Raw genomic sequence first — 23516 nt, forward strand, 5'->3', positions numbered from 1 at the left:
ACCCATTGGAAAACATTCACTGGATATCTCAGAATATTGAAGTCAGCCCCCGCAAAGTCAAAATCCTGGCACCGCCCCTGGTCATGGTGCAAGTGACTCACCTGCCGTCCATGGTTGGCACCAATTGCACCACCCGCCAAAACATCTTCACAGACTCTTGGCAATTCTTGGCTGAGGATCGACACACGACAAAGGTGCACGGGCGTCAAGAGAGAGCCACGCCATTAGCATAAACCGCATGGCAGGATCAATTAGAATGGTGAGGTGGTGCTTATGGCAGGCAGTGCAGAATGCACCTGGTGTAGTTAAATGCAATGTCAGTGATGCTGTTGATGATGCTACTGCTGATGGTGAATGTGACTATGCAAATACTCACTCTCTTTGAAGAAGCCGTGCACGGTGAAGTTGACCTGGGTATCCTGTAAAGTGAGAGTCACAAGTAAACGCGACGGCCCATCATTTGTAAGCAAACCAAGAGGTGGAGACTGCAGGGTTGGGGTTTCGGCCAGGGTTAGTGCTGTGGCTAGAGTAAGTGTGAGTCTTGGCTTGTGTTAGTGTCAAGGTTTGAGAGAGAGAGAGAGATGTTGCTAGAGATCATAATATGATCGAGTGTCAAGGCTCGGGATAATGTATATTGAAGGCCAAGAAGATGGCTTTAATCTCTCTTAAGAGTTACTTTTCACGTATTTGACTCGTACTGAAGTGACAGCTTCTTTGTCTTTCTTTGGTTCTTTATTAACTTATATAGTTCCACATCTCTTCCGTCGACATCACTCAATGTCCCTCCGTACACTTCGACTCGCAACTCCCCGTCAACATCACTCAATGTCCCTCCGCTCGCTCGCTGCGCTCCGCTGGCTTCGCTGGCTTCGCTCGCTCTCCTTCTGCTCCTCCAGCGATTCTCCTCTCCGCTCTCTCTCTCTCCACCTCGGCTGCTCTTTATTAACTCTGTCGTCCCACTCCGTCATCTCTCTCTCCACCAAGGTCCGTTACTCCGCTGCTATCCTACGCTGTACTCGCTCCATCCACTGCTACTCTATACTGTATTCTCTCTATCCACTGCTACCGCATACTGTATTCTCTCTACCCACTGCTACCTTATACTGCACTCTTTCTATCCACTGCTACGCTATGCTATACTCACTCTATCCGCTGCTCAGTCTCTCCATCCGTTCGTATCTCGTCCCAGGCACCAACTCCCGTTTCACTCTACCATCTCACCCTTTATCCCCGAACCAATTACCCTTCATTAATTAGGTCATCCCCCGCGACGCCACTCTTCCCCAGTCCCCGGTGCCACGTGGCGTTGTTGTTGCAGACACGCAGGCGCCAATATCAGACAACCGTCTCTCTCATCCAATCAGCGGCCTGCGTCCTGCAGCCCCCTTAACTATCACGCCACCTTAATTGGTACGACAACAACGGCTAGCCAATCAGCGCCCTGTGTCCTCGTTCGCCCTCACTGTCCGCCACGTGCGCGTATATCGACCCAGCGCGTGACACTTGTTTCGAGCCCTACACACGTAATTCACGTTAAATATTGTAGCAAGCTAAAGGTGAACATATTTACATAATCATCAGGGTATCAAAGAATAAGTCAAAATAATTATAGTAAAAATTCTAAGCATAAATTGAGGGCTTGTGCACAGGAAAGGTTTGTAACTCAGGCCACATAAGCTCAGCAATTTGTGTTTAAGCAGAGCCAGCGACTATGCCAATGAGGGCGTTTTGGTACAAGGCCACAGTTGGCTCACCGTGCCACGGCTGACGGTGGTGGTGAAGGAGGACATATCGTGATGCTTGTGCGTCAGCTCTTTGATGAAGTCCTCCGCCGTCAGCCGCTCGCACTTGAGCTGTGCTGTAGGATGAGGGGGCAGGAGGGCAACAAAACTGTGGTGATGTACGTGGCGACAGATATGCACATGTTAAACTTCTTTTGCACTGTACAAAGGCAACTGTTGCATCAGAGGTGCGGAGCAAGGAGAAAAAAACTGCATGGCGCACGGTGACAGAATGACATGAGCGGCGACACAGTGACGCGCGGATCTGCAAACATCGCTCATGACGAACACTCACGTGAATCTTCCGGGGTCGGCTTGTCTGTACCCTCCTCTCCCAGGCTGCTCCTGGATGTGGAAACGAGATCCGGAGCGTTAGGAAACGGAGTGGCTACACTGGCATCCACAAGTGTGCTTTGATTTCTGTGTTTTCGCAGAGCATTTCTTCTGGTATCGTTGCAGAAACTGATGATTTAATTCCAGTTTTATAAGCCATATTTCATTTCGAAGCATTTAAAGCAAGCTTCTGATTCGCTGCTTGCGGCTATGTGAAAAAACCTCCGCACGTTTCAGCGCACTTTAAATGGCCTCTTTTATGACGCTATAGCAGTTGTCATTAATGCTTATAACTGCCTGTACCGATGATAAGCAATGTTACACGGTCTCTCGAGAGCGGTCTGTGGCAAATACCAATTCATCCTTTCATGTGACAGCCTTGCTGGCCAGTTTGTGAGTGTGTGTGTGTTTTTTGCTCACTCTGAGGGGGTGTAGATGGTGATGAGGGCATCCTTATGATACTTCTTGAGCAGACCCTCGCGGTCTGCGGTTTCATAAAGACCGTAGTACCTGCCAATGCACACACAACGCACTTTAAATCACCGAGTGTGTCGCGATCCATCGATTCATAATATCAACTCAACTCTTTTGTTCACGATGCAAGTATACAGTCGTGCTTGTGATGATGAAAGAGTAATACTGAATTGTTGCGTAAATTATTGGATGATGCAGTGGTGTAACGGTTATTACTCTGGGCTTCCAAATCAGATGTTGCCAGTGTAATGTCCTGTATGCGAACGTTGAAGCAAAGGTGCAAACTGATTGAATCCCCCCACCTCTGTCCAGCCAGCTGTCCACCACAGTTCAATTGGCAGTGTTGGGGTCAAGTGTGGGTACTCCCTACCCTTCCAAGATGTCCGGCCATTGTGGAAGACTAGGCCAAATGCACGATAGAGGGTTCTCTACAGCTCCCTCTAGTGCAGTAGAATGTGCAAGGAATTACAGGGCTGCACTTCTATATACAATGATAAATTCATGATATAATTAACATAATGGGACTAATCTGTAGAAGGAAGGCAGTCCAACCGGAAAACGGTAATAATGAGAGACACGTGGATTAAACAACGTATGCAGCGTAAATAAACCATTCTAACTGATAAGAAAAGTAAGTGGGCTTGAGCAGAACACACTGGCAGAAGGAATAATAGCCATTAATATAGACTAAGTACTGAGTGACATCCAAGGGAGGGAACATGCCTAAGGACAAGGCCGTCCAGGAGTTGGAGCGAATAAATGAGCTTGTCTAGAGATTGTAGGTAGGTTATTCCATTGCAGGGCAGTCGTATAGTGATGGCTTGGGGAAGCATTTACCCAGCAGTGCATTGATAATTCCTGATGATGAAATATTACAAAAAAGCATAGGCTGGGATACCCTAGTGTCTGTGTGAGTGAGTGCGGGGAATTGGAAGGCTCCTTACTCCTTGAGGAAGTTCGCGATGAGGCCTTGAATGTCGGCTGAGGTGGGCGGCAAAGGTGTGGGAGGCAGAGCTGTGGGAGCCTGAGCCTTGGGTGGCAGAGGTGTGGGTGGCAGAGCGATGGGAGGCTGAGCTGTGGGTGGCAGAGGTGTGGGTGGCAGAGTGATGAGAGGCCGATCTTCGCGAGGCTGAGCCTTGTGAGGTCGAGCCGTAGGTGGCATAACTGTGGGAAGCTGAATATCGGCTGAGGTGGGGGGCAGTGGGGTGGGTGGCAGAGCCGTGGGAGGCTGAGCCTTGGGTGGCAGTGGGGTGGGTGGCAGAGCGGTGGGAGGCTGAGCTGTGCGTGGCAGAGTGGTAGGAGGCTGAGCTTTGGGTGGCAGAGGTGTGGGTGGCAGAGGTGTGGGTGGCAGAGGTGTGGGTGGCAGTGGTGTGGGTGGCAGAGGTGTGGGTGGCACAACTGTGAGAAGCTGAGAATTGGGAAGCTGATTCTTGGATGGCTGTGTTGTGGGTGGCACAGCGATGAGAGGCTGAGCTTTGGGAGGCCGCGCAGTCGGAGGCTGAGCAGAGGGTGCCATGACTTTGGGCACCATCATGGACATGGATGCGGGTGGCTGTGGCAGCTCAGCTTCTTCCTGTTGGTAACAAACAATGATGGTAATGAAGGTGATTATGATTATGTGAGTGGTGGTGCTGGTGGTGATAAAGTTGATGCCAATGGTGAGGGTGATGGTGTTGAGAGTAATGATAGTAGATGTGATGATGAAGGTAGTGGTGGTCATAACGTCTGATGTACTAACACGTACAATCTGGTGTACCAACACAATCTGATGTATCAACACAGACACATTCTGATGTACCAACACACGTAAACAATCTGATATACCAACATACAATCTGATGTACCAATACATACACACAATTACAAATACCAACATGGTTGAGAGCATAGCAGCCGCGTGCCGGCTGTACGCATGGCCTCCTCACCTCGATCAGCCGCCGGTCGTCCTTCGTTAGGTCCACAGAGAGCGGAGACGGTGGTCCCAGGACTGGGCGCATCAAGACGATTGCCTGCAACACGGACAAAGCAGCGACACCGATCAGCTGGCCGCCGGCACGCCGGCCCCCTCCCATGTGGATCGCCTTACCTCGTTAGCCCGACAGGGATGCGACGATGCTCCCATTCGCTCGCGAAAGTTGCATCAAATTATGCGTGGGAATGTCTGTGTATGTGTCACAATTCTAGTGTATGTTGTGCAACCATGTGAGAGAGAACTCAAGAGACCAGAATATGCTTAATTTTCCACAGTGACCCCGGTCACCAATCACGTGTAAAGTATTGGATTTACATTCAGTTCTATGCTGTTTCATTTTTCTACCTAGGGGGAAAGATGGCAGCAATTTTGCAAATGGATCAAAGAAAATGGTAAATATGAGATGGGAATAATGGGAAGCAGTAAAAACAAAATGATGAAAATGACATGAAAAAGTAAATTGATTCTTTAAATGAATCCCGGCTTCCACCGACAATTCAATGAGTTTGATGATTTATGATATTTTTACGATTTCGAGTGCTGTAATCTCTCATAGCTGCGGGTGGTCACACATGGTATATGAGCTATTCAACCCGAAATCAAATTATTCTTACACGTGTGACTAAACGCATGCATTGTGTGCTGAAATGCATTTAACCCATACATAATTGCACACCTATTGGCCTAGCCCTCCAGTCTACTTCGGCTGTCTTTTCCAGCAATCCCAGGGGATTTCAATGGAACAACCAAGTAACCTCTTGGGACCACTATGAAAGGCTACATGAGGATAATAATGATGCCCTCTCATTATCCAGAAGAGTCTTGCTCAGCCTCAAGACTGTTGTTCACGAGGATCCTGTATTAGGATTGTTCGGCAAATTCCCTGAATGAGCATTGAGGTTGGAGGCAGAAGCTGCACTGTCCGGGGGAAAAACACGTACGCATTCAGGTCAAGTACGCTTAAAGCTCTGGACAGATGTATTAAACAATCGATTGATATGCTGTGATCTCCTGGTCACCCTTCAGTTGAAGGGGGGGGGGGGCTATAAACAACTGATGTAACATTTACAGCTCGTATAGCGGTTGGCCTATCGCCTCCTGCCTCCCCCGACGCACTCACCCTATAGTTGTCGGGAAAGACAATTTTCCGTGACAGCGCCTTGAGGTTCAAGGCCGCCATGTAGTTAACCACATAAAATGTTGCCATGTCTCCCTCAAAGTGGAACTGAGAAGAACACACACACAGACACAATATTGCAGAGAGGCACAGTGTTGTCATCAGTGGTGTAGCGTGGTGGGCATGGTCCCATTGATGGACGAGATTTCTCATGCACAGCCCCTACCGTTTGGAATACTCTCCCACTCCACATCTGACATCGACACCATCACTTTATTATTCAGATACAAAATCAAAGCCTTTTCATTAATCTGGGCATACGGTAATGAATAGGAAATCACATTTTTAACATTTGACCAATTGGTTAAACACAGGATAGTTAAACCCAGGATGGATTGTAGGCAGTCCAGCTTGAACACATCGCTCAATCTCTCGCGCTCATACAGTGAGGGAAAAAAGTATTTGATCCCCTGCTGATTTTGTATGTTTGCCCACTGACAAAGAAATGATCAGTTTATAATTTTAATGGTAGGTTTATTTGAACAGTGAGAGACAGAATAACAACAAAATCCAGAAAAACGCATGTCAAAAATGTTATAAATTGATTTGCATTTTAATGAGAAAAATAAGTATTTGACCCCCTCTCAATCAGAAAGATTTCTAGCTCCCAGGTGTCTTTTATACAGGTAACTAGCTGAGATTAGGAGCACACTCTTAAAGGGAGTGCTCCTAATCTCAACATGTTACCTGTATAAAATACACTTGTTCACAGAAGCAATCAATCAGATTCCAAACTCTCCACCATGGCCAAGACCAAAGAGCTATCCAAGGATGTCAGGGACAAGATTGTAGACCTACACAAGGCCGGAATGGGCTACAAGACCATCGCCAAGCAGCTTAGTGAGAAGGTGACAACAGTTGGTGCGATTATTCACAAATGGAAGAAACATAAAAGAACTGTCAATCTTCCTCGGCCTGGGACTCCATGCAAGATCTCACCTCGTGGAATTGCAATGATCGTGAGAACGGTGAGGAATCAGCCCAGAACTACACGGGAGGATCTTGTCAATGATCTCAAGGCAGCTGGGACCATAGTCACCAAGAAAACAGTTGGTAACACACTATGCCGTGAAGAACTGAAATCCTGCAGCGCCCACAAGGTCCTCCCTGCTCAAGAAAGCACATATACATGCCCGTCTGAAGTTTGCCAATGAACATCTGAATGATTCAGAGGACAACTGGGTGAAAGTGTTGTGGTCAGATGAGATCAAAATGGAGCTTTTTGGCATCAACGCAACTCGCCGTGTTTGGAGGAGGAGGAATGCTGCCTATGAACCGAAGAACACCATCCCCACCGTCAAACATGGAGGTGGAAACATTATACTTTGGGGGTGTTTTTCTGCTAAGGGGACAGGACAACTTCACCGCATCAAAGGGATGATGGACGGGGCCACGTACCGTCAAATCTTGGGTGAGAACCTCCTTCCCTCAGCCAGAAAATTGAAAATGGGTCGTGGATGGGTATTCCAGCATGACAATGACCCAAAACACACGGCCAAGGCAACAAAGGAGTGGCTCAAGAAGAAGCACATTAAGGTCCTGGAGTGGCCTAGCCAGTCTCCAGACCTAAATCCCATAGAAAATCTGTGGAGGGAGCTGAAGATTCGAGTTGCCAAACGTCAGCCTCGAAACCTTAATGACTTGGAGAAGATCCCTCCTGAGATGTGTGCAAACCTGGTGGCCAACTACAAGAAACGTCTGACCTCTGTGATTGCCAACAAGGGTTTTGCCACCAAGTACTAAGTCATGTTTTGCAGAGGGGTCAAATACTTATTTCCCTTATTAAAATGCAAATCAATTTATAACATTTTTGACATGCGTTTTTCTGGATTTTGTTGTTGTTATTCTGTCTCTCACTGTTCAAATAAACCTACCATTAAAATTATAGACTGATAATTTCTTTGTCAGTGGGCAAACGTACAAAATCAGCAGGGGATCAAATACTTTTTTCCCTCACTGTAACCCCACTGCGTCACCACTACAGGAACATCTGTAGTGAACCGCTACATTCATAGATATGACAGTTTATAGATTATTTTGCTGCAAAACATGTCCACGTGATAAGCTACTGTGTTGAGCTATCATTTGTGGCCAGGTCGCTTCTGAAAAAGCTCATAGCACAGTGGACTTTACCTGTTAAGATAAAACATGGTTTAGTTGTATTTGTATATGTTTAAGTGAGTTACCCTTCTATCTGGCAACAAAACTGACACCTTTTTGCAAGGAGTCATGTTTGCATAGACCGCAATACCTGCAGTCATAATACAAACAAAAGAACATAACTCTGATAATGTGCACTGTCCTTGAAGTTGATTGGTCCACACCCGAGACAGCTTTCCTTCGAGCCTAGTCTCATATGGGTTGGACCAGATGACGCCAAAAGGCGCACAACTCAAGGACAATGCACCATCAGAGTATGAGAGCTCGGGGCAAGCATCTACACTATGGGGACCTCATTTGCCAGTAAAAATATGATAATTGGTTCTTTACCCTTCTATCTGGCAACAAAACTGACACCTTTTTGCAAGGAGTCATGTTTGCATAGACCGCAATACCTGCAGTCATAATACAAACAAAAGAACATAACTCTGATAATGTGCACTGTCCTTGAAGTTGATTGGTCCACACCCGAGACAGCTTTCCTTCGAGCCTAGTCTCATATGGGTTGGACCAGATGACGCCAAAAGGCGCACAACTCAAGGACAATGCACCATCAGAGTATGAGAGCTCGGGGCAAGCATCTACACTATGGGGACCTCATTTGCCAGTAAAAATATGATAATTGGTTCTTTACCCTTCTATCTGGGTGTGGACCAATCAACTTCAAGGACAGTGCACATTATCAGAGTTATGTTCTTTTGTTTGTATTATGACTGCAGGTATTGCGGTCTATGCAAACATGACTCCTTGCAAAAAGGTGTCAGTTTTGTTGCCAGATAGAAGGGTAAAGAACCAATTATCATATTTTTACTGGCAAATGAGGTCCCCATAGTGTAGATGCTTGCCCCGAGCTCTCATACTCTGATGGTGCATTGTCCTTGAGTTGTGCGCCTTTTGGCGTCATCTGGTCCAACCCATATGAGACTAGGCTCGAAGGAAAGCTGTCTCGGGTGTGGACCAATCAACTTCAAGGACAGTGCACATTATCAGAGTTATGTTCTTTTGTTTGTATTATGACTGCAGGACGTCGCGTTTAGTGGCTGTGCGTGCACGAGTGTGGACAGTGGTGTACAGGGAGTCTCCTACTAATGTTTGAGGGAATACACGGGGAGAGTGGGGGTGAATGACCATGACCAAGGGCCAGCCAAGAGATTTGTTTCGCAGGGGGAAAACGGCAGCAGCGAAGAGAGAAGAAGAGGAGGAAGGGAACAAGTATAACCCGTAAAAACAAAGTTTTTCACTATAAATCCTTTATATGCGTGGCGGCTAGAGTCCTCTCGTCCTCTGGCTTGAGATGGCTGCCACCTAAGGGTCAGATGATTGCATGGCACCATTAAGCAATTGGTAATTAAATATTCTATTTTTGTCCTAAAAAGTGTAAAATTTTGAAAAAATAAAATTCACGAACATGAATTGTCACGCACGAGTCTGTGTGGAAAATGTCAGCTCGATTGGATCACGGGAAGTGGGTTAAAAAACAACCGAAAGATTTGCACGGTCGTAAGCAAGCAAGCAAGTGAACTTAATATAAATGATTTAAAAAGGAACCGGGGGGCAGCAGCCCCAACACTTGCTTACAGCACTTGACCCAGCAGGGAATCTTTGTATATCTACACACACACACGTATCATTGTGTGTGTGTACGCATGTGTTGACCGAACGATGTACAGTACTTGTGTCTCTATATGCACGTGTTCATTACGCGTCATTCTGCTCCAAGCCGCAGTGCGCATCTGATATAATGCTTATGGACGTAATCCAGATGATACAAAACGCAAATATAATCATAGCAATTGGTTTATAAAAGAAAAGGAAAACAATTATTATAAGCGGGTTTTGTATCGTAGTCATACTGAATCGACATTAAAAACGAAACCGGGTTACATGCTGGACGCCTCTGAAAAATTCCAAATCCATTCATTCAGTTCGTCATTCACCTCTAGGAAGGCCGTCTCTCCCATCAATCTTCGGTTGCTTTTGTTCACGAACGACTCAAAAGTTATTTCATGGACACACTAAGAGTCTATAAGGCGCAACATACACCACAAAGCCACATATATACAGTAAGTACTCTCACACACGATGTAAGTTCCTAACACATCATAATTATACTGGTAGGAACCTCCTGGTTACACCAGCCCACAGGGAATAATTGTGTCCGTCGTGCAGGGAGCGACTGAGTGGGGAGGGTGGGGCTGGGTGGGGGCTGGGTGGGGAGGGGCTGGTCACCCCGTGGTGCCCTTATAAAACTCAACGTTTAACCTACTCACGCCGGCTTGTGACCGCCCTCACAGTCGGGCATATTTGCGGAATACACCACGCCGCCGTTGACCCTGCAGGCCATTGACCGAGCAGCCCAACGTTCCTACCAGCTCCCTCCCCGTAGGAATGTGTTAACATCGTCCTACGGTCTGTTCTACTCAACGAATCGTATCGTCGTCTTCTTCTCTCCTCTTGCTTCGTCTACATTCACCGCGTCTCCTCTTCCCACAGTCGCATTGTTCGCTATAAGTGATGGCACGTGGCCGCCGGCGAGCGAAATTGGCGTGATTCTTACTGGCGACACACGAGGTGCTCGCTACAGCAGAGTAGTAGGAAGTGGACACCGGGTTGTTGCCGAGGATCCAGATCAGAAGGCCGAGCGCGAGGCAGAGAGCGATCTTGGCCGGGGCTCTCATCTTCTGTGCGCAAACAATGCAAACTTCAATTTCGATTTAAATTCCGGCTTCGCCAGCCTCGATTTATGCACAAGCCTCGGCCAATCAGAGAGAGAGGTTACACGCCCATAGCCCCCTTCTTCTCTCTATATTGTAAGCGCGAGAGAGTCTGCACTTTCTATTACATTTAACTTTCCTTGGGCTTTTTTTGCTCTTTCGATGATGCTGTAGTTTTTTTAAAGTTCTTAAACAATTACTACTATAATAGCCCAGAAATGTGTGTAATGCGCGTGACGTCACTCCACATGCCGCATGTGGAGTGACGTCATTCATGATACAATAATCATGAGCGTGTTCATGACGTCACTCCACATGCCGAATGTGGAGTGACGTCATTCATGATACAATAATCATGAGCGGGTTCATGACGTCATTCCACATGCCGCATTTGGAGTGACGTCATTAATGATACAATAATCATGAGCGGGTTCATGACCTCACTCCACATACCGCATGTGGAGTGACGTCATTAATGATACAATAACCATGAGCGGGTTCATGACGTCACTCCACATACCGCATGTGCAGTGATATCATTAATTATACAATAATCATTAGCGGGTTCATGACGTCACTCGACATGCCGCATATGGAGTGACGTCATTAATGATACAATAATCATGAGCGGGTTCATGACGTCACTCCACATACCGTGTGGCCAGTGGTTGGGTCAGGTCAGACTAGCCTCCCCTAGGACCCTCTTAGCCGGAGGACCCCTAGACCCTAGCCCCAGGAATAGGGCGGTTAGACCGAAGGCGTAGCTCCTCAGGCAGCGGGTGAAGGGGCCGTTAGCCATTCAAGTAATAAATAAGCGTTGCCTCTACCGATTCGTCTATGCCGTCTTAAATAACCCACTACACATGTTCAGGCATACCTCTTACGTCATTACCATTAAACTTTTTTAAAATATATAAAATGCTTTAAAACATTTATCATGTGCAGTATCATAATTAAGGCTGTTACTTATACCCCAATGAAGCCCTCATATATTGCTCAGAGGAAAGCCAACGCTCGTTCGGTAATGTATCTCTATAGGAAGAATGTTATGATGACCTATAGCGCTGTTTCATGAAGTGTTCCGTTTATCAAGAACGCATCCTGAGCACCCTAAGAGACATGCATATAACTGAAGACCGCTTGGGATCAAACTTAAAAAAATAAGCGGATGAGAGCAGGTTGATGTGCTTTTGGAAAATGTAACTTGATAATGAAACGCAAGACCCAATGTTTAGAGAGTTAAAGGGTATGTAAAGCAAGGCCAAAGGCACGTAGAGGCACAACCATAAGATAACATTAAATTAATAACCAATTGTAAGCCCAGAGTCGAGATGTATTTTATTTAAGTGAGCCCTGGGTCAACACTCATGAAACATCATGAAAGCACAGCAAGTACAAAGCAATTTTAAAAGCAGTGCAGTAACAGCTAAGAATATATTATAGAATACATTTCACAACATTCCTCAACTAACATCCAACATTGCCTATAATGTCTAACTAAAATATGAAAACTCATACTATCTATGCAACAAATCTGAAAAGCGCTCAAATTTATAACATCCAATTATGGAATTAATAGCTTATTAAATACCAATAAAATCCTCAATGGCCAATACAATTAGTACCACTAAGTAGGGAAGTAAACAGTGGTTGTCCTATGGGTCGACTCACACCCATCATTGAAATGTGACATTTCCAACACTGGCCAAGGGCTGTAAACAAAATATGAGCACAACATCATTGCACATTAGAGCAGGAAATCAACTTTGACTTGACTATTAAAAACTGAATGGGCCAGGATCATGTTTAGATGTTATACAAATGTGATATATTTACACGTGGGAGGAGCATTGTGCGTGAAGGATTAGCCAAAATTCGTATTTAAGTTTTGGAACCTGGCATATAAATATTTTAAGTGCTGGTGTCGTGTATTATCCCCTGCCAAACAAGCACATCTGCACCTCCATAAATGGTGGAGTCCTCTGCTCTATTCCTCTGTAGGGTTTTTTTCCTCTGGACTGACCTCAAAGATTCTGCCAGTTTTCTCCCATTACTCTGCACCTCATTTGGCTCAAATGAAGCCTCAATCCAGTACGAACTCAATCAGAACATGGCATGGCCAATATGAACCCCAATTATGATCGCTTGCGTTGTGATTGAAACGTCGTAGTTTTTATTTTTATTTATTTCCTTTTATTATTATTTTTCTATCTATGTGACTTTACCAACAAATTGATTTTGAATCTGCATGGGCGTTGTGAACTTCCTATGTTGTGTTTTCTCTCTGTAAATAAACACCCCAGGGCTCATGTCTGACATGACCATTACTAACCCCCTCTAGGGCCTCTCTTGTAACTGCATGATTGAGGCCAGGGCTTGCCACGAGCTGGCGAGGGCTACCTCTTGTTTCTGAGCTTGCTGCAGCACCGTCGTCATTTCCCCAAAATGCATGCTCAAGCACTTATTGCAGTCTTCGTGATGTGACATTATGGAGGAGCGGACAAGTTCGCACACCTGAGACACCTACAGTGGGGGAGGGGGGGCGAAAGGGAAAAAATGAACACATTTAAAGGAACATCTGCATCGGTTTGAAACATTCAGGCTGGCCTGCCTTCAATCCACCTTGCGTTTAACCAGGCTGTATTGTGAGGAACTCACATGTTCTTGAAAGATCTGGACAAAGTCACATCAGTAAGCTCCTCAATTAGGCTAGACTGTGTTAGCTGGGTCACATAGCCCACATGCCCAGCCACGGCATGCCCAATCAGTTTCTGTCTAGCCAGATAGAAGGGACTGAATGGTCATGGTACAAGCTACAGAAGGCAGGGGCTGCTGTGGTACAGGAGAATATAAAGCTGATTGGACTTGTCAAGGATTGGTACCAGCGTTGTCAAGATCGGCCCGTGGAGGAGGCTCATGAAGGATGCTACTGGGCAGTTAGAGGCAGTCGCTCTGCAACATCAATGTAGCGTGGAGGAGCAAAGCTGAAGAGTGGAGCAGTGGGTGGCTAAAACACAAGCTGGCACAGTGGGGCGCACAGGCCGTGCATATGCCATTTACCTCAGTCAGTTTAACCCACAAGACCTGGGCCTGTCCAATTACCTCCTGCCTTCGAAACTGCACCATGGATTCAAAGGCACAAGCTATTTGGTGACATTACCACCAGTTAGTGGCGGAGTGGTGAATGGCGGCTGTTGTTGTTTTTTCTTCAGATTTTTATTTTATAATTTCTGTACTTTCTCTGTTGCTTACTCTATTGTCACCTTGGACTCAGGTCGATCTTGAAAATGAGACTATCCTGGTTCCTTGAGTTCTCACCTCCTTAAATATTTATTTGAACTGGTGGGCTGTAAGTCAAATGCTGTTGGAGTGTCCCACTGAGTTTTTAAAATATCTGGAGATAGAAAATAAGCGAGATGACAGCAAGCTCCCCAAGACAGAGATAACATATGTATGATGTCACGTGGCCTAATAGCCAACGTGAGTAATCCTGCCATATGGTGAAAGTTATGTCTAGCTAATAAAAAAAAGTTTGTTGAATGTGGGTTTCATGAGCAACCATTGGTATCTGAAGAGCACACCTCAAATAAAGTGACTTCTAAGATCTCAATGGAAGTTGCTTACCCAAATGTACACAAGGGAGATCAGTCATCAGATTTGCTCAGTTTTTGAAAAATACAGTATTTCTTTCACATAAAATCTATAATCATTGATGATTTTTGCCAACCATTTACTTAAAATCGCCCGAGTACATTTTGGTGTGAAGGCTCCCCTCAGGCTCAGTGTTAAAACTCTGAGGCTTATATCATAATCCTTCGCACAGTTTCAAAGCCAGAATGAGGGTGCCTAAGGATCAGGTGTTAAGCCCAGAGGCTCAGAGATCCAGATTAAGGCTACCCTGGATTGTAGCATCCTCTCACCTCGAATAATAGCGAATTCTGAAACTCGTTCAACATCTCCAAGTCCTTCGCGCGTTTATCGTTAATCTCCTGCACCATTGTTTGCAGCTCGTTTTTCAGATCGCCAGAGGAGGGCCTGTCTGAGGGCATTGAGAACGGGGTCGCAGCTTCCTCGGCGACTGGAGATAATTGGGTGGAAGGGTCATAGTTGGTGTTGGAATCGTACCTGGTGTTGGGATTGTGACAGGAGGGAGACAAATAATGAGACACAATGTGGTCATGAATTTCTGTATGGGGAGTATAAAATCCAACTAGGGAGCACAATGTCCAATAGTGCAAAACTTTTGGAAAATTATACTCCCTGAGAAGTTAAGTATACTTCACAAAATGTATCCTCCCTGGTCAGGAATACATATTTGTTGTATTGCTTAACCATGGTCTATTACTTTCTATGGCCCTAATTACCACTATCGCCATCAAAACCATCCCCATCACGTGCACCATTGTCATGACCATCATCACTGTCACCCTCATGATCACCACCATCACTACCATCATCACAATCACTACCATCGTCACGATCACCACTACAATCACGATCACCACCATCATCACGACCATCACCCTCACGATCACCACCATCACCCTCACAATCACCACCATCACTACCACCCTCACGATCACCACCATTACCACAATAATTACGATCACCACAATCACCACCACCCTCACAATCACCACCATCACTACCACCCTCACGATCACCACCATTACCACAATAATTACGATCACCACAATCACCACCACCCTCACAATCACCACCATCACTACCACCCTCACGATCACCACCATCACCCTCACAATCACCACCATCACTACCACCCTCACGATCCCCACCATTACCACAATAATTACGATCACCACAATCACCACCACCCTCACAATCACCACCATCACTACCACCCTCACGATCACCACCATTACCACAATAATTACGATCACCACAATCACCACCATCACTACCACCCTCACAATCACCACCACCAACCCCATCACGATCACCACAATCACCACCACCCTCACAATCACCACCATCACGATCACCAATATTACCACAATCATTACGATCACCACCCATCACGATCACCACCATCACTATCACCCTCACAATCACCAATATTACCACAATCATTACGATCACCACAATCACCACCACCCTCACAATCACCACCATTACCACAATAATTACGATCACCACCCTCACAATCACCACCACCAACCTCATCACGATCACCACCATCACTACCACCCTCACGATCCCCACCATTACCACAATAATTACGATCACCACAATCACCACCACCCTCACAATCACCACCATCACTACCACCCTCACGATCACCACCATTACCACAATAATTACGATCACCACAATCACCACCACCCTCACAATCACCACCATCACTACCACCCTCACGATCACCACCATTACCACAATAATTACGATCACCACAATCACCACCACCCTCACAATCACCACCATCACTACCACCCTCACGATCACCACCATTACCACAATAATTACGATCACCACAATCACCACCATCACTACCACCCTCACAATCACCACCACCAACCCCATCACGATCACCACAATCACCACCACCCTCACAATCACCACCATCACTACCACCCTCACAATCACCACCATTACCACAATAATTACGATCACCACCCTCACAATCACCACCACCAACCCCATCACGATCACCACCATCACTACCACCCTCACAATCACCACCACCAACCCCATCACGATCACCACCATCACTACCACCCTCACAATCACCACCACCAACCCCATCACGATCACCACCATCACTACCACCCTCACAATCACCACCACCAACCCCATCACGATCACCACCATCACCACCACCAACCCCATCACGATCACCACCATCACCACCACCAACCCCATCACGATCACCACAGAGCCATCACCGGCTGTCAGAAGCATCCATGCTCCTGCTGTCACCACCGCCGAGTTTGTCTCCTGGCGTGTTCATGGCGAGGCTGCCACTGGCGTCCTTCACCCACAAAGACAAACACCGCCACCCACAAAGACAAACTTCACCACGCTGGTCAATGCGTAATGACCATACTTCACCACGCTGGTCAATGCAGACAGACCATACTTCACCACGCTGGTCAATGCGGGTTGACAATACTTCACCACGCTGGTCAAAGCGGACTGACCATACTTCACCACGCTGGTCAATGCGGACTGACCATACTTCACCACGCTGGTCAATGTGTAATGACCATACTTCACCACGCTGGTCAATGCGGACTGACCATACTTCACCACGCTGGTCAATGCGGACTGACCATACTTCACCACGCTGGTCAATGCGGGTTGACCATACTTCACCACAATGGTCAATGCAGACAGACCATACTTCACCACGCTGGTCAATGCGGGTTGACCATACTTCACCACGCTGGTCAATGCGGACTGACCATACTTCACCACGCTGGTCAATGCGGACTGACCATACTTCACCACGCTGGTCAATGTGTAATGACCATACTTCACCACGCTGGTCAATGTGTCTCAACGTGCTATTATATTAAATGCTGTGATTATGATGATAAAAACGTTAAACATTAAGCAAAGCAAACGTTTTTTTTGCTTTCAAATCGTCACCAAAACCAACACCGCAAACTCTTCACGTTCCCACTCGACGACTACTTCTCCGACAGCGTAATTATTATCTCTCTATACACACACACACTTGTACATTTACACGATGAGGAGAATAGTTACTTTGTGAACCTCGCGGTGGCCTTCAGAAACTGAAGGGGGCGGGGCAGCCGGGCCACGTGACTCGGAGTCAAAAGCGCGGGAAATTTGAAAAAAAAATCAACACGAGATGTTCACTACCTCGCCTGGTCTACAGGAGGTCGTGGGTTAGATCATGTCCATGTAGAGATGTTAACTACCTCGCCTGGTCTACAGGAGGTTGTGGGTTAGATCATGTCCCTGTAGAGATGTTAACTACCTCGCCTGGTCTACAGGAGGTCGTGGGTTAGATCATGTCCCTGTAGAGATGTTCACTACCTCGCCTGGTCTACAGGAGGTCGTGGGTTAGATCATGTCCATGTAGAGATGTTAACTACCTCGCCTGGTCTACAGGAGGTTGTGGGTTAGATCATGTCCCTGTAGAGATGTTAACTACCTCGCCTGGTCTACAGGAGGTCGTGGGTTAGATCATGTCCCTGTAGAGATGTTAACTACCTCGCCTGGTCTACAGGAGGTCGTGGGTTAGATCACGTCCCTGTAGAGATGTTAACTACCTCGCCTGGTCTACAGGAGGTCGTGGGTTAGATCATGTCCCTGTAGAGATGTTCACTACCTCGCCTGGTCTACAGGAGGTCGTGGGCTAGATCATGTCCCTGTAGAGATGTTAACTACCTCGCCTGGTCTACAGGAGGTCGTGGGTTAGATCATGTCCCTGTAGAGATGTTCACTACCTCGCCTGGTCTACAGGAGGTCGTGTGTTAGATCATGTCCCTGTAGAGATGTTAACTACCTCGCCTGGTCTACAGGAGGTCGTGGGTTAGATCACGTCCCTGTAGAGATGTTAACTACCTCGCCTGGTCTACAGGAGGTCGTGGGCTAGATCATGTCCCTGTAGAGATGTTAACTACCTCGCCTGGTCTACAGGAGGTCGTGGGTTAGATAATGTCCCTGTAGAGATGTTCACTACCTCGCCTGGTCTACAGGAGGTCGTGGGTTAGATCATGTCCCTGTAGAGATGTTAACTACCTCGCCTGGTCTACAGGAGGTCGTGGGTTAGATCATGTCCCTGTAGAGATGTTCACTACCTCGCCTGGTCTACAGGAGGTCGTGGGTTAGATCATGTCCCTGTAGAGATGTTAACTACCTCGCCTGGTCTACAGGAGGTCGTGGGTTAGATCATGTCCCTGTAGAGATGTTAACTACCTCGCCTGGTCTACAGGAGTTCGTGGGTTAGATCATGTCCCTATCGAGATGTTAACTACCTCGCCTGGTATACCGGAGGTCGTGGGTTAGATCATGTCCCTGTCGAGATGTTAACTACCTCGCCTGGTATACAGGAGGTCGTGGGTTAGATCATGTCCCTGTAGATATGTTAACTACCTCGCCTGGTCTACAGGCGTTCGTGGGTTAGATCACGTCCCTGTAGAGATGTTAACTACCTCGCCTGGTATACAGGAAGTCGTGGGTTAGATCATGTCCCTGTAGAGATGTTAACTACCTCGCCTGGTCTACAGGAGGTCGTGCATTAGATCATGTCCCTGTAGAGATGTTAACTACCTCGCCTGGTCTACAGGAGGTCGTGGGTTAGATCATGCCCATGTGGAGATGTTAACTACCTCGCCTGGTCTACAGGAGGTCGTGGGTTAGATCACGTCCCTGTAGAGATGTTAACTACCTCGCCTGGTATACAGGAGGTCGTGGGTTAGATCATGTCCCTGTCGAGATGTTAACTACCTCGCCTGGTATACAGGAGGTCGTGGGTTAGATCATGTCCCTGTAGAGATGTTAACTACCTCGCCTGGTATACAGGAGGTCGTGGGTTAGATCATGTCCCTGTAGAGATGTTAACTACCTCGCCTGGTCTACAGGAGGTCGTGGGTTAGATCATGTCCCTGTAGAGATGTTAACTACCTCGCCTGGTCTACAGGAGGTCGTGGGTTAGATCATGTCCCTGTCGAGATGTTAACTACCTCGCCTGGTATACAGGAGGTCGTGAGTTAGATCATGTCCCTGTCGAGATGTTAACTACCTCGCCTGGTATACCGGAGGTCGTGGGTTAGATAATGTCCCTGTCGAGATGTTAACTACCTCGCCTGGTATACAGGAGGTCGTGGGTTAGATCACGTCCCTGTAGAGATGTTAACTACCTCGCCTGGTCTACAGGAGGTCGTGGGTTAGATCATGTCCCTGTAGAGATGTTAACTACCTCGCCTGGTATACAGGAGGTCGTGGGTTAGATCATGTCCCTGTAGATATGTTAACTACCTCGCCTGGTCTACAGGAGGTCGTGGGTTAGATCATGTCCCTGTAGAGATGTTCACTACCTCGCCTGGTCTACAGGAGGTCGTGGGTTAGATCATGTCCCTGTAGAGATGTTAACTACCTCGCCTGGTCTACAGGAGGTCGTGGGTTAGATCATGTCCCTGTAGAGATGTTAACTACCTCGCCTGGTCTACAGGAGGTCGTGGGTTAGATCATGTCCCTGTAGAGATGTTCACTACCTCGCCTGGTCTACAGGAGGTCGTGGGTTAGATCATGTCCCTGTAGAGATGTTAACTACCTCGCCTGGTCTACAGGAGGTCGTGGGTTAGATCATGTCCCTTTTAGAGATGTTAACTACCTCGCCTGGTCTACAGGAGTTCGTGGGTTAGATCATGTCCCTATCGAGATGTTAACTACCTCGCCTGGTATACCGGAGGTCGTGGGTTAGATCATGTCCCTGTCGAGATGTTAACTACCTCGCCTGGTATACAGGAGGTCGTGGGTTAGATCATGTCCTTGTAGAGATGTTAACTACCTCGCCTGGTCTACAGGAGGTCGTGGGTTAGATCATGTCCCTGTAGAGATGTTAACTACCTCGCCTGGTGTACAGGAGGTCGTGGGTTAGATCACGTCCCTGTAGAGTTGTTAACTACCTCGCCTGGTCTACAGGAGGTCGTGGGTTAGATCATGTCCCTGTAGAGATGTTAACTACCTCGCCTGGTCTACAGGAGGTCGTGGGTTAGATAATGTCCCTGTAGAGATGTTAACTACCTCGCCTGGTCTACAGGAGGTTGTGGGTTAGATCATGTCCTTGTAGAGATGTTAACTACCTCGCCTGGTCTACAGGAGGTCGTGGGTTAGATAATGTCCCTGTAGAGATGTTAACTACCTCGCCTGGTCTACAGGAGGTCGTGGGCTAGATCATGTCCCTGTAGATATGTTAACTACCTCGCCTGGTCTACAGGAGGTCGTGGGTTAGATCATGTCCCTGTAGAGATGTTAACTACCTCGCCTGGTATACAGGAGGTCGTGGGTTAGATCATGTCCCTGTAGAGATGTTAACTACCTCGCCTGGTATAGAGGAGGTCGTGGGTTAGATCATGTCCCTGTAGAGATGTTAACTACCTCGCCTGGTATACAGGAGGTCGTGGGTTAGATTACGTCCCTGTAGAGATGTTAACTACCTCGCCTGGTATACAGGAGGTCGTGGGTTAGATCACGTCCCTGTAGAGATGTTAACTACCTCGCCTGGTATACAGGAGGTCGTGGGTTAGATCATGTCCCTGTAGATATGTTAACTACCTCGCCTGGTCTACAGGAGTTCGTGGGTTAGATCACGTCCCTGTAGAGATGTTAACTACCTCGCCTGGTATACAGGAAGTCGTGGGTTAGATCACGTCCCTGTAGAGATGTTAACTACCTCGCCTGGTCTACAGGAGGTCGTGGGTTAGATCATGTCCCTGTCGAGATGTTAACTACCTCGCCTGGTATACAGGAGGTCGTGGGTTAGATCATGTCCCTGTAGAGATGTTAACTACCTCGCCTGGTATACAGGAGGTCGTGGGTTAGATCATGTCCCTGTAGAGATGTTAACTACCTCGCCTGGTCTACAGGAGGTCGTGGGTTAGTTCATGTCCCTGTAGAGATGTTAACTACCTCGCCTGGTCTACAGGAGGTCGTGGGTTAGATCATGTCCCTGTCGAGATGTTAACTACCTCGCCTGATATACAGGAGGTCGTGAGTTAGATCATGTCCCTGTCGAGATGTTAACTACCTCGCCTGGTATACCGGAGGTCGTGGGTTAGATAATGTCCCTGTCGAGATGTTAACTACCTCGCCTGGTATACAGGAGGTCGTGGGTTAGATCACGTCCCTGTAGAGATGTTAACTACCTCGCCTGGTCTACAGGAGGTCGTGGGTTAGATCATGTCCCTGTAGAGATGTTAACTACCTCGCCTGGTATACAGGATGTCGTGGGTTAGATCATGTCCCTGTAGATATGTTAACTACCTCGCCTGGTCTACAGGAGTTCGTGGGTTAGATCACGTCCCTGTAGAGATGTTAACTACCTCGCCTGGTATACAGGAAGTCGTGGGTTAGATCATGTCCCTGTAGATATGTTAACTACCTCGCCTGGTCTACAGGAGTTCGTGGGTTAGATCACGTCCCTGTAGAGATGTTAACTACCTCGCCTGGTATACAGGAAGTCGTGGGTTAGATCATGTCCCTGTAGAGATGTTAACTACCTCGCCTGGTCTACAGGAGTTCGTGGGTTAGATCATGTCCCTGTAGAGATGTTAACTACCTCGCCTGGTCTACAGGAGTTCGTGGGTTAGATCATGTCCCTGTAGAGATGTTAACTACCTCGCCTGGTCTACAGGAGTTCGTGGGTTAGAGCATGTCCCTGTATAGATGTTTACTACCTCGCCTGGTCTACAGGAGGTTGTGGGTTAGATCATGTCCCTGTAGAGATGTTAACTACCTCGCCTGGTCTACAGGAGGTCGTGGGTTAGATCATGCCCCTGTGGAGATGTTAACTACCTCGCCTGGTATACAGGAGGTCGTGGGTTAGATCATGTCCCTGTAGAGATGTTAACTTCCTCGCCTGGTCTACAGGAGGTCGTGGGTTATATCATGTCCCTGACGCCTGCTGTATATTTGGAGTTTGCACGTTCTCCCTGTGGTCGCGTGGATTTTTCTCCACATCCTCCAGTTTTTCCCTGCACATTTAGAAACATGCGTTTAAGAGGATTTGGCTGCTATAAATGTCCATATTAGCCACTTCATTGGGCTATCATTTGTGGCCAGGTTGCTTCTGAAAAAGAGATATATATCTCAGTAGGCCTTACGTGGTAAAACAATTGTTTAAAAAATATATAATTTTTTCCTGCATGTGAAACAAGCTTCAAAACGAGTCTTAGAAGTAAGTGTGGCTTTCCCAGGAACACTTCCCGTTCTGCATTTCTTCATCTTCCTCATCAGCTTCATCAGCAGCGGAACCAAACTTAGCATTAGGAACAGCAATATGGTCATCATTATCATCATCATCATATGCAGCAGTAGCACCCTTTAATCATCATTATCAGTACCCATTTATCATCAGAATCTAATTATCATCATCGGCATCATAGTAATTATTACGTCATCATTTTCCACCATCACCGTAAAAATTATGTTCATGTTCGATCATAATTTACATTGTCTGCCATTGATTGGCGCTCGCAGTAGACACAAGTGAATTTCAACCACGGCCTAAATTCTACCCACAGCGTTGAACATTGCCCTCCCACCGCTCGTTAGAGCAAGGAACCACCACATCACTTTACACCCACCCCTCGAAATCACCCCAAAGACACATTACAAACATCCCCCCATATAGCCTTAACAGACTGTTGTGGCAAGTGCTGTTAGCAAGCACCTATGCAGGCCAGCACAGCACACGAGGAGATGGGTGGTCAGCACCACACCTTCTGTCTCCCCAGTGGCGATGTATACAAATTGCCCTTTGGTATTTGATGCTGACTGTGGTGTCTGTGTATTTACCCCCCTAGTAACAACCCAAACACCTGGACGGTATACCTGGGCCTGCACTTTCAGAACGATCTCAGTGCTTAAACTGTCGTGGCCAGAAGCGTCAACAGAATCTTCATCCACGAACGCTACAACGGAAGCAGCCATGACTATGACATTGCTCTTATGGAGCTGTCAGAACGTGTTTCCTTCACCCATTACATACAGCCAGTTTGCCTCCCACCTCGCTCTCAGAAGTTTCCCTACCCAGGGAAATCATGCTTCATTTCTGGTTGGGGAACCCTTTTTGAACGTGGTAAGTCCATAGGTGAAATATTCCAAACCTGGGAAAACATGTGGTTTCAAAAGATACTTTGACCACTAAATACAGCATAGTTTGAGAGATTATTTAGTATCCACATCTCAGT

The 23516-nt window shown here is 47.0% G+C and overlaps 1 protein-coding gene and 1 long non-coding RNA gene across 5 annotated transcripts in view; one reads left to right on the top strand and one right to left on the bottom strand.

The window, feature by feature from the left end:
* Positions 1-23516, top strand: part of LOC133351212 (cubilin-like) — a 212696-nt gene that overhangs the window by 93720 nt on the left and 95460 nt on the right. Inside the window, exon 25 of one of the 4 annotated variants that reach the window (XM_061566321.1) lies at positions 23130-23394. The exons of the other annotated variants lie outside the window; for them this stretch is intronic. Within the exon in view, the coding sequence (XP_061422305.1) occupies positions 23130-23193 (64 nt within the window). The 3' untranslated portion in view covers positions 23194-23394. Of the gene's footprint in view, positions 1-23129; positions 23395-23516 lie in introns of those variants that run through there. 4 annotated transcript variants of the gene reach the window in all.
* LOC133351254 (uncharacterized) lies at positions 2025-3632 on the bottom strand. Its single transcript, XR_009756163.1, has 3 exons — positions 3533-3632; positions 2535-2624; positions 2025-2126 (listed from the first exon to the last, which is right to left on the bottom strand). It is a non-coding gene; the product is annotated as an uncharacterized LOC133351254 (long non-coding RNA).

The sequence above is a fragment of the Lethenteron reissneri genome, chromosome 5, assembly GCF_015708825.2.
Source record: "Lethenteron reissneri isolate LAM-NWPU_2019-01 chromosome 5, ASM1570882v1, whole genome shotgun sequence".
NCBI classification, from domain to species: Eukaryota; Metazoa; Chordata; class Hyperoartia; order Petromyzontiformes; family Petromyzontidae; genus Lethenteron; species Lethenteron reissneri.